General features: G+C 46.2%; 1 protein-coding gene across 1 annotated transcript in view; it reads right to left on the reverse strand.

Annotated features, from left to right (window-relative positions):
* LOC308693453 (uncharacterized protein) overlaps window positions 1–12,610 on the reverse strand; it is a 43,853-nt gene that overhangs the window by 29,474 nt on the left and 1,769 nt on the right. The window contains exons 2-3 of the mRNA XM_081370351.1: window positions 12,274–12,430; window positions 11,300–11,755 (exon numbers count right to left, since the gene is read on the reverse strand). Coding sequence (XP_081226477.1) covers window positions 11,300–11,755; window positions 12,274–12,430 — 613 coding nt within the window. The remainder of the gene's footprint in view (window positions 1–11,299; window positions 11,756–12,273; window positions 12,431–12,610) is intronic.

Genomic DNA, 12,610 nt, shown 5'->3' on the forward strand with positions numbered 1-12,610 from the left:
TTTATTAGCTCAGGCTCCCTTAAACACGTATTCAGGCCTCTATTTATTTAATTTCAAGAAACATAAAGATCTCCTGCATTACACTTCTTACCACCCGATCAGTCGTATTAATGATAAAGTTGTTGACATTATTTAGAATCAATTTTACCATCCATTATCTCTCCGGACCAGACTGGGTTTATAAAAAAAAAATATATATTTTTAAAATATTAGGACACTGTTTAATATTGTATCCAATCCCTCCTTTCTGTTGTCCCAGAGGCTATAATTGTCAGCCTTCTGTCACTTCTGTCTAGTCTATTTCTTGGTTTTGTGATAGAGCCCTGACACTTGTGACAATGCCTTGTTTCATGTGCTTTCATGTCATGTTTTGTCTTGTACTGTGTAGCACGCAGCTTGTGTTTCACTAGCTGTGTGCTTTCATGTTGTCATGTTTTGTGTGAACACGTGACTAGCTGCATGTTCATGTCTCGTTTTGAGTGAGCACATGGCTTGTGATTTGTTTTACTAGCCATGTGCTTGTGTTTTTTGTCATGTTTGGTGTGAGCACATTAAAGGTCTGCAAGCCCATCGGGACCCAGTATTTATATTATAAATATTATACATCGCCTAAGCAACACCAAACGCAATACGTATATACGCACGCGTCACTCACGAGCATTAACAGGTGACAGTTGACCATGCAGAGGATCAGGGAGAAGTTGGACATTTAACATTAGCCAGTTGGCGAAGAGATCTTCATTTTTTAACATTGTTTTGAACATTGTTCTTCAGTTACTTAAAAGCAAAGAAAGGTAGGCCGTTTATTTACTTATTTTTGCGGTTGGATCCCGTAGCGCTATAGGCCTATTCTCTACTGCATGCTTATGCTTCTCTCTAATGGACAGTCTGTTCAAGATTTGTGGGCATGACTGGGCATGATGTTTCAGGCCTATAATAAAAGTGTACCTTTTAGTAGTCTGTGACGTTACGTAGGGATGCACCGATACCACTTTTTCCAGACCGAGTCCGATACCGATACTTTCGTTTTTGGCGATACCGATACCGATACCGTAACCGATACTCGCCGATACCGATACCGTAACCGATACCTGTATTTTTAATTTTCAATTAATTTTTAATTCATGCATTTGTAATTTTTAAGTGTATTGGTAGAGAAACCAAAAGAATATCAATCATATTAGTTGTTTATTAAATTTAAACTTAATTTGTTCATCAAATATATATTTAATGCACTGCATATTCATTACTGTATAAATTAAATATGGATGGATCTTTTTGTAAAATTAAAAAAAGGTAGCCTATTTAGTCAAGAGCAGTGAGTAATTTATTTGTCCTTTGTTTGATTAACATTAAAACACAGCAGCAGATTAATTAAACTGCTGCACCTTTAAGACCGAACGCACGGACCCCATTTGAATTATACTGTCTACGTTCACTTGAGATATAACAGACTTTGTTTACTAGGATACTCGCCAACAGTGAAAAGTGAATTCATCCGTACAAGCGCAAGACGTGAAAGACTTCCATTCAGTATCGCGTGCTGTCTGAGACGATGGTTTTCGGGGCGCGCGCTTTGGATGTTTGAAGTTCATGTAACTTCTTGACCTGCAAATGTCCTGTAATAATGTAGGCAACCACTCGTTAAACACAAATCAGGCAACAGTTCATGTTTTACTTACATATACGATTTAGTTTTAATCCAAATAACACGTGCCGAGTGAACGATCAGCAATCAAGAGCATTCAATAGATGTGCTCTCTCTCTCTCTCTCTCTCTCTCTCTTTCTGGTCAGTTAACGTTAATAATAAGCTACATGCCTCGTTTTACTTTCTTTGCCATTGACATCCTACTGAACTACAAACTTTCCACTGACGTCTGATGCGCTCGACCAGCTCGCGCGTCTGTGCCGCTTGCGCACTCAATCGCGTTTTTCTCTTATCAGCTCGCGCACCACAGGCGTTACTATATTCTGTTTAATATTTCACTGATAAGATACATTTACCTCATAGACAGCCTTCTTTTTTATCCCCATTATAATTTCTGTTTTCAGTGTTTCTTTGTCTGGACACAAACACTGTACACACGCTGCCTGGTATCGGTTGTTGGTATCGGGTATTTTTATGAGTACGAGTACGAGTACATGAGCTCAGTATCGGCCCGATACCCGATACTGGTATCGGTATCGTTGCATCCCTAACGTTACATGTGTTTGCGTGTAGCAGAGACAGCACGCAACAGAGAAGCGTGCATCAAAGAGCGCACATCAGAGAGAGCTTAAACTGATTTGATGTTGGTCTCGGGTCAGGTCGGGTTCGGGCTGAAAAATTGCAGCCGTTGTCGAACACCACGGGCCAGGGCTGGGTTAGGGCTGGAGTTCTTGGCCCGTGCAGGGCTCTAGAGCAGTGGTTCCCAAACCTGTCCTGCCGGCACCCCAACACTGCACATTTTCTTTGTCTCCCTAATCAAACACACCTGATTCAACTCATCAGCTCATTAACCCATGTGATAATGAGCTGATGAGTTGAATCAGGTGTGTTTGATTAGGGAGACAAAGAAAACGTGCAGTGTTGGGGTACCGGCAGGACAGGTTTGGGAACCACTGCTCTAGAGCACATGGCACAAGGAAACAGATGACAAGCCATGTGCTCTTCTGTCATTGGCTAACCCCGCCCACCTTGTTACCTGATTATTGATTAATTTGCCCCATCTGTCCTCCCTTGTTACCTGCTTTGTTTGCTCTCCCTATTTATTCCTTATTCCTGTGTTTGCTATGGAAGTAAAATAATGTCAAATGTTTTTGAAATAAAAAGCCTGTTGAATTGCACTACTTGAAAAAAAATAGGCATTGCATTAACCATGCTTGCATTTTAATGCATTGTATTTTTAGGGCTTGCATTTTTATGGGCTGAAATTCAACATGGTTAAATATTTAAGCTGTGAATATTTCAATTAAAAACATTTCAAACACATTTTCATTATTAAAAATTCAATAATCCATATTCACCTTTCATATTTCACTTCCAAAATACTCAAACTGTTTAAAAATACAACCTATAATATTCAACAGGCAATTTTCTGTCCATTTTATTTCGCTTTGAAAATTCGCTTCCACAAATTTGGTGGTTCAAATTCGACAGAAAATATTACGTTGACATCCATGAACTGCAGGAAGAGCAGTAGATTACCGAGCGTACTCTCCATCTGCTGTTAGTCGGCTTCACCAGCAGGTGGTGCAAAAGCTCGTGTTGTTGACGAAGACAGAGCAACAGTTAGAGCAAGCCATTCATTCATAAAACTCATTTAACAGCAATGCAAGTGTATTTGTGATTATTATGACGGCGGTTTTATGTTAAATTCAGTGTCTTCACAGTTACTTTCCCTGTGTAGCCTACAAGCATCTTATTGGGGATGTAGGCTGTAGGCTACTATATAGGCTCGATGGACTAAGAATATGAACGTAACGCGCAAAGTTTCATGCAGAGCGTATACTGGCATAAAATCAACACTTGATCAATACTAACACTTTCTCTCTTCTCTTCTCTTCTCTTCTCTTCTCTTCTCTTCTCTTCTCTTCTCTTCTCTTCTCTTCTCTTCTCTTCTCTTCTCTTCTCTTCTCAGTATAGTATAGTATAGGCTATGCCTACGTGTATTGCATTAGCTTAAACTGGGAAGAGTCATAGCACTTGCATATTGTTGTCCTCCTATTGTTAGTTTAACTGTAAATCGCTTTGGATAAAAGCGTCTGCTAAATAAATGACTAAATGTAGCCTAATAAATGTAAAATTGGCTTGACATTGGACATTCGCACATTTAGGGACCGTCTCAAAAGTTGCATAAAACACTAGCATACACGTTTCTAACTTCAATAGCAAACTTTAATTGAATAAATATAAAAAAATCCAAAGGGTGCGCATTATGCCTGACACTACATGAACACTTTATAGTTGGTTTTATGACTGTAAGTTGTTCTATTCAAATGCTATTGAAGTTAGAAACGTGTATACCAAAGTCGTATACACTTTAGAGACGGTCCCTAAATGTGCGAATGTCCTGTCAAGCCAACTTTATGCCAGTCTATCACTGGGAAACGCTCAGCATTAAACGAGTTTGGTCTTTTATATCACTGTAATTAGTCCATTAAGCTATACGTTAAGCGATTTATATGTCCAGCTGGTGAATCCTTAAGTATTGAGGGAAACCCTAATAGCTTGCATGCAGCACATCGCCACAATATAAAGTTAAGGCAACTAAACAACCAAGAGAAATATATGTCAACCTCAAAAATGTAATATTGGATCTGTATATCCGCATCGGGGAATAACATTATAATCTTGTTAACGGTAGAGAAAGATGCTTGTAGGCTACACAGGGAAAGTAACTGTGAAGACACTGAATTTAACATAAAACCGCCGTCATAATAATCACAAATACACTTGCATTGATGAGTTTTATGAATGAATGGCTTGCTCTAACTGTTGCTCTGTCTTCGTCAACAACACGAGCTTTTGCACCACCTGCTGGTGAAGCCGACTAACAGCAGATGGAGAGTACGCTCGGTAATCTACTGCTCTTCCTGCAGTTCATGGATGTCAACGTAATATTTTCTGTCGAATTTGAACCACCGAATTTGTGGAAGCGAATTTGCAAAGCGAAATAAAATGGACCGAAAATTGCCTGTTGAATATTATAGGTTGTATTTTTAAACAGTTTGAATATTTTGGAAGTGAAATATGAAAGGTGAATATGGATTATTGAATTTTTAATAATGAAAATGTGTTTGAAATGTTTTTAATTGAAATATTCACAGCTTAAATATTCAACCATGTTGAATTTCAGCCCATAAAAATGCAAGCCCTAAAAATACAATGCATTAAAATGCAAGCATGGTTAATGCAATGCCTATTTTTTTTTCAAGTAGTGCAATTCAACAGGCTTTTTGTTTCAAAAACATTTGACATTATTTTACTTCCATACTTTGCAGTCCTGTGCTGGATTGATGTTGAATGTACCTTATGAGCCGAGCCGCTTGTTTTCCCCTTGGGGTAGTTTTTGTTTGTATTTGTTTTATTTTTTGTACTTAATAAAAACCCATTTTCCTGCAATTGAGTCCTTGCTCCTTACCCCAAACCCTGACAGAACGATCCAGCCAAAAGAGGACTCAGCATAAAAATGGGCATCTTTCTTTTCCCATCTCCCTGCCCCTCTGCTCAGCAGATGGATCAACACAGCAAACTCCTTTCTCTTTAACAAGGGGGAGCCAGTGTGAAGGATTTTGCTCACCAGTTTGTGTTTGTAGCGGAGGGGCTCCACATCAGCGATGCAGTGCTCAAGGACATTTTCAACAACAGCCTTAATGAGCCCGTCCGTGCCTGGGAGATGGGAATGCTGGGAATACTGTCAATCTGGAAGTTTGTGGGGTATGTGTACAACCATGGAGAGGAGGGTCCATGGGACCACCTCTTGGCCCACCTCCCTTTCACCTCAGAAACTGCCAAGTTCCCAGTCCTCCGATGACCCCTTCAGGGAGAGGAAGGAGGAAGAACAGGTCTGCCTCATCTGCCTCCTATTCAGTGGCGGCCGAACAGGCTACAGTGCCCTCAGTGGCGTCTGAAGAGGCCGCAGTGCCCCCAGTGGCGTCTGAAGAGGCTGCAGCGCCACCAGAGGTGACCGAAGAAGCTGCGGCACTCCCAGAGGTGGTAAGCTCCTTCCCACAGCCTCGCCCTCGCAAGCGGAGGAAGAGGAATAAGGCTTCCTCTGTTTCACCTGGTCCGATGGTCCCAGAGCTCCCAAGTGCAGTGCTCCCAGAGCTCTCTGTTATGGCCATGAAGGCCGTCCCTGAGCAGCCCGCTCTTCCTGTCTGTCCTGTCACAGTCGAAGAGGCAGCCCTCTCCCTGTACGTTGCCGCTGTTGTTGTGTGTCTGGGCTGCACATGCCTCCCTGTCGGCTACCTCAGCTCCATCCTCTCCTGAGCCACCCGTTTCCACCATCAGTCCTGCCATGGCCAAGAGGGCTTCAGTTTTATGTTTTGGCTGTCCTGCGTACCTGGAATATGCACAGGAATTCTTTTGACCCGGGGCCAGTCGGCCTACCAGAGCCCGTTGCCAGCCCGGAGGCTATCGCCAAGCAGCCCGTTCTCAGAGTCTGCTGTCCCAGAGAACTGTCTGCCCTGTGCCCACCGCATTGGCCATGCTTCCCTTGGAGCAGTAATCATTGTGGGGTTTCCCTTCCTCACTCTAGTCCCTGTCTTGTCCAAGTATGACAAGCGTCAGGAGATGACTCCGTCTCCTGTCCAGAGTCCAGTGAGGGCCCCAGTCAAGCATCCAGACCCGCCTGACCCACCTTGGCCCTCAGCCGGGAATCCTGAACCACTGGAGCCCGCCTGGTCTGTCCCTCCGGCTGCGCCCTGGCCTTCTGCTGGGACTCCTGATCTGCTGGAGCCTGCCTGGTCTGTTCCCCCAGCACCGCCCTGGCCCTCTGCTGGGACTCCTGATCTGCTGGAGCCACCCTGGTCTGTCCCTCCGGTTCCACCCTGGTCTTCTGCCAGGACTCCAGACCCACCTGAGCCTCCCTGGCTCAACCCTCCCGTCCCTCCCGTCCCTCCCGTCCCTCCCGTCCCTCCCTGATCCCTTCTAGAGACTTTCCGGGTTGTCATGTTGGCTCTGTCTTGGCTTTCCTAGATTGTGTAGGAAAGTGAAATGTTCTTATATACCAGTCTATCTATCTCCTTTGGCAGTAAATAATCTTCTTGCACCTGTGATATTAATCTGTATGTTTTGGATGACCAAGATTTTTGTGGTCTCATTTATTTAATTTATTTATTTCTTAGGTCTTGGAAACCGCCACGCGATGTTGCAGAGGCGTGTCAGCCAAGACAGCCCCACAACATCCAGAGACTTGAGGTACTCAGGGCGGATCTCATCCACCCCCGGTGCCTTGCCACCGAGGAGTTTCTTGACTACCTCGGTGACTTCAGCTTGGGTGATGGATGAGTCCGCCTCCGAGCCCTCAGCCTCTGCTTCCTCAATGGAAGACGTGACGGCGGGATTGAGGAGATCCTCGAAGTATTCCTTCCACCGTCCGGTGATATCCCCAGTCGAGGTCAACAGCTGCCCACCTCCACTGTAAACAGCGTTGGTAGGGCACTGCTTCCCCCTCCTGAGGCGCCGGACGGTTTGCCAGAATCTCTTCGAGGCCGACCGATAGTCCTTCTCCATGGCCTCACCGAACTCCTCCCAGGCCCGAGTTTTTGCCTCCACAACCACCCGGGCTGCAGTCCGCTTGGCCCGTCGGTACCCATCAGCTGCCTCAGGAGTCCCACAAGCCAGCCAGGCCCGATAGGACTCCTTCTTCAGCTTGACGGCATCCCTTACTTCCGGTGTCCACCACCGGGTTCGGGGATTGCCGCCTCGACAGGCACCGGAGACCTTACGGCCACAGCTCCGAGTGGCCGCGTTGACAATGGAGGTGGAGAACATGGTCCACTCGGACTCAATATCTCCAGACTCCCTCGGGATCTGGTCGAAGCTCTGCCGGAGGTGGGAGTTGAAGATCTCTCTGACAGGAGATTCGGCCAAACGTTCCCAACAGACCCTCACAGTACGTTTGGGTCTGCCGAGTCTGTCCAGCTTCCTCCCCCGCCATCGGATCCAACTCACCACCAGGTGGTGATCAGTTGACAGCTCCGCCCCTCTCTTCGCCCGAGTGTCCAAGACATACGGCCGGAGGTCGGATGAAACGACCACAAAGTCGATCATCGACCTCCGGCCTAGGGTGTCCTGGTGCCATGTGCACTGATGGACACCCTTATGCTTGAACATGGTGTTCGTTATGGACAAGCTGTAACTAGCACAGAAGTCCAATAACAGAACACCACTCGGGTTCAGATCAGGGGGGCCGTTCCTCCCAATCACGCCCCTCCAGGTGTCACTGTCGCTGCCCACGTGGGCGTTGAAGTCCCCCAGTAAAACGATGGAGTCCCCAGTCGGAGCACTTTCCAGCACCCCTCCCAGAGACTCCAAGAAGGCCGGGTACTCTGCACTGCCGTTCGGCCCGTAAGCACAAACGACAGTGAGAGACCTATCCCCGACCCGAAGGCGTAGGGAAGCGACCCTCTCGTTCACCGGGGTGAACTCCAACACATGGCGGCTGAGCTGGGGAGCTATAAGCAAACCCACACCAGCCCGCCGCCTCTCACCATGGGCAACTCCAGAGTGGTGAAGAGTCCATCCTCTCTCGAGGAGTGTGGTTCCAGAGCCCAAGCCGTGCGTGGAGGTGATCCCAACTATCTCTAGTCGGAATCTCTGAACCTCACGCACAAGCTCAGGCTCCTTCCCCGCCAGAGAGGTGACATTCCATGTCCCTAGAGCTAGATTCCACGTCCAGGGATCGGGTTGTCTAGGCTCCCGCCTTCGACTGCCGCCCGATCCACTTAGCACCGGCCCCTTACGGTCCCTCCTGCAGGTGGTGGGTCCACGGGAGGGTGGCCCCACGTCACTCCTTCGGGCTGAGCCCGGCCGGACCCCATGGGGGGAGGCCCGACCACCAGGCGCTCGCATACGAGCCCCAACCCCGGGCCTGGCTCCAGGGTGGGGCCCCGGCTGCGCCATACCGGGCGACGTCACGGTCCTCCTTTTTTTGGGCATCATAGGGGGTTTTGAACCGCTCTTAGTCTGACCCGTCGCCTAGGACCTGTTTGCCTTGGGAGACCCTACCAGGGGCATATAGCCCCAGACAACATAGCTCCTAGGTTCATTCGGGTACTCAAACCCCTCCACCACGGTAAGGTGGCACCATCGCGTGGCGGTTGGGGACAGTACCTTTGGACTGGCAGACCGGGGTGGTGGTCCCTCTTTTCAAGAAGGGGGATCGGAGGGTGTGCTCAAACTATAGGGGGATCACACTTCTCAGCCTCCCTGGGAAAGTCTATGCCAGGGTACTGGAGAGGAGAATCCGGCCGATAGTAGAACCTCGGATTCAGGAGGAACAGTGTGGTTTTCGTCCCGGTCGTGGAACACTGGACCAGCTCTATACCCTCTACAGGGTGCTGGAGGGCTCATGGGAGTTTGCCCAACCAATCTACATGTGCTTTGTGGATTTGGAGAAGGCATTCGACTGTGTCCCTCGCGGCGGCCTGTGGAGGGTGCTCCGGGAGTATGGGGTCCGGGGCCCTTTGCTAAGGGCTATCCGGTCCCTGTACGACCGGAGCAGGAGCTTGGTTCGTATTGCCAGCAGTAAGTCAGACTTGTTCCCGGTGCGTGTTGGACTCCGGCAGGGCTGCCCTTTGTCGCCGGTTCTGTTCATAATTTTTATGGACAGAATTTCTAGGCGCAGCCAGGGGCCGGAGGGGGTCGGGTTTGGGGACCACACGATTTCATCTCTGCTCTTTGCGGATGATGTTGTCGTGTTGGCCTCATCAGACCAGGACCTCCAGCATGCACTGGGACGGTTTGCAGCCGAGTGTGAAGCGGCTGGGATGAAAATCAGCACCTCCAAGTCCGAGGCCATGGTTCTCAGTCGGAAAAGGGTGGCTTGCTCGCTTCAGGTTGGTGGAGAGCTCCTGCCTCATGTGGAGGAGTTCAAGTATCTTGGGGTCTTGTTCACGAGTGAGGGAAGGATGGAACGGGAGATTGACAGGCGGATCGGTGCAGCTTCTGCAGTAATGCGGTCCCTGTACCGGTCTGTCGTGGTAAAGAAGGAGCTGAGCCGCAAGGCGAAGCTCTCGATTTACCAGTCAATCTACGTTCCTACTCTCACCTATGGTCATGAGCTGTGGGTCATGACCGAAAGGACAAGATCCCGGATACAAGCGGCCGAAATGAGCTTTCTCCGCAGGGTGGCTGGGCGATCCCTTAGAGATAGGGTGAGAAGCTCGGTCACTCGGGAGGAGCTCAGATTAGAGCCGCTGCTCCTCCACATCGAGAGGGGTCAGTTGAGGTGGCTCGGGCATCTTTTCCGGATGCCTCCTGGACGCCTTCCCGGGAAGGTGTTCCGGGCATGTCCCACCGGGAGGAGACCCCGGGGAAGACCTAGGACACGCTGGAGAGACTATGTCTCCCGGCTGGCCTGGGAACGCCTCGGTGTCCCCCCGGAAGAGCTGGAGGAAGTGTCTAGGGAGAGGGAAGTCTGGGCATCCCTGCTTAGACTGCTGCCCCCGCGACCCGGCCCCGGATAAGCGGTAGAAGATGGATGGATGGATGGAGGTCTTGGAAAAGATAGTGCTCATACAACTTCAATCTTTTCTAAATGATAATCAGATTTTTGAAGAATTTTAATCTGGGTTTAAGTCACGACGTAGTACTGAAACTGCCCTTTTAAGAGTTCTTAATGATATTTTAATTACTACAGATTCCGATAACAGTTGTTTTATTATGTTAGACCTGTCCTCTGCCTTTGATACAATTGATCACAAGATTCTTATCTCTAGATTAATATCTTGTGTGAGCTTGGGTGGAACAGTATTAAAATGGTTTGTCTTTTTTAACTAACAGAAAATTCTCAATTGAAATAGGAAACGTCACTTCTTCTATAGAAAATCTGGCTTGTGGAGTGCCACAGGGTTCTGTCTTTATCACCAGCTCTTTTTGACCATATATGCTTCCCCTGGGTTCTATCTTTAGGAAACGCTGGGTTTCTTTTCATTGCTACGCTGGTCATACGCAAATTTACCTCCCAATGGCTCGGAACAATCAAACTGCTTTAAATTCCCTAGTTGCCTGTTTGGATGAGGTTAAATTTTGGCTTTCTAAAAACTTTTTTTTTTTTAATGCACATAAAACAGAGGTTATTTTTTTGGGTGGTCCCACTTTATGGAACAGCCTGTTCCAAGCTACATCCGGTATTGCACGTGTTTACACGCTGACTTGAATGTTGGCTTGATATTCTGATTTTGTAATAAATCCTATGTTGGTATATCATCATCGTCGTCTTCCTTGGAGTTAAGCGTTACAAATTAATGCGGAACGCTGTTTGAATGTAATTTGCATCATATGACAGATCCATTATTGTACATCTCCTTTTTATTATTTCTTTACTTAGAATTAACCTTGTTCTGTCTCTATTTGCTGCATGGTCCATTTTATTAACATGAGAGATGGAATTCATATACATATTAAGGATTATAAGTACATATTTCAGATTATAAGTGATATTATTCAATGGTATCTGTAATTGTATGATGTATTCTGTTTATGTGGAGAAAATCAAAAAGCGAGGGGAAAAAATGCATTACATAAATTGTTTTGTGAGCACTGAATACAATAAACAAATATGGTTGGTCTGTTCCCTATGAGACTCTCACCTGAGCTGTGAGATGTAGGGCAGACACTGGAGGAATCCCCTCACTTCACTCTCTTCATCTGTCCAGTCTATCAGCTCTACTGGTTTCTTCTCTGTTTGGAGTTTCAGCACTTCTAGGAGGATGGAGCTCTTTCTCTCTGAGAGCTTTATTCTCCAGACTGCAGGAGCTGACTGATAAACTGGCTGTAATGCTGGAAGGACACTCCTGCCTGTTTGAGTCTCATAGTCCTTCACATGTGAACACAGATCCAGCAGGAAATCACAGTGTTCAATCTGACACTTATAATAAAGCCAATCATTGTCATAACAGAGAAATGATCTGTAGCTGCACACAGATGTTAAATGCTCAATGAAATTCTCTCCTGTAGTTGTAACACACTTTGAAGCTGCAACAGTCAGATTCAGCAGAAACTGAGCAGCAGATTTTTTCTTAAAATCCAAAGCAAATTCATGAATTCTGTGGAGACAGACAAAATGATCATGTTAATGTCTGGAGCTGGAAAATATTAAATAATGTATGTGACCCATAATACAAATGAGCAGAGTTTTTCCCAACTACTGTTTGCTAGGACAGAATGAACTATGTTTATCAGTTTTTCTTGTAAATAAAACCATAAGACAAATAAGTATTTCAGATGTTTCTTATATATTTGGTTTCTAAAATTTTTAAATCTGACTTTTAATTAAAATTAAAAAATATTAAATAATTTGATGGGTTGATTTTTTTTATGACACTACTTTAATATCTTCTGAATCAACAACTTAGATCATTTTAAAGTAAAACTGTCTGTTTCTACACTGTGTTTGTGTGTTGACTATCAGGAGAATCTACATATCAATTTAAGTCAAGTGCTGTTGTGTCCTGTGTGTTACGTCACATCAGTGTGAGCTGGAAACCGATGAACACAATCACACTGTCTTCAGGACAAACAATGGCCACAGTGAAACAGTAAACACAAACACAGAGACTCTCACCTGAGCTGTGAGATGTAGGGCAGACACTGGAGGAATCCCCTCACTTCACTCTCTTCATCTGTCCAGTCTATCAGCTTTACTGGTTTCTTCTCTGTTTGGAGTTTCAGCACTTCTAGGAGGATGGAGCTCTTTCTCTCTGAGAGCTTTATTCTCCAGACTGCAGTGTAATGAGGAATGAAGCATTAGTATCACGAATAAAAAAAAATCACGAGTTCACACTTACATGGGGTTAGTGATGGGGTGGTGGAGGGATGCTGTTAAACTGTCAACGAACGGAGGCAAGTTGGCTGTATATATATACACCTCTTAACTCGTTGATTGGGTTGATTAACAGAGT

This window comes from Scardinius erythrophthalmus (assembly GCF_964197995.2).
Source record: "Scardinius erythrophthalmus genome assembly, chromosome: 7".
NCBI classification, from domain to species: domain Eukaryota; kingdom Metazoa; phylum Chordata; class Actinopteri; order Cypriniformes; family Leuciscidae; genus Scardinius; species Scardinius erythrophthalmus.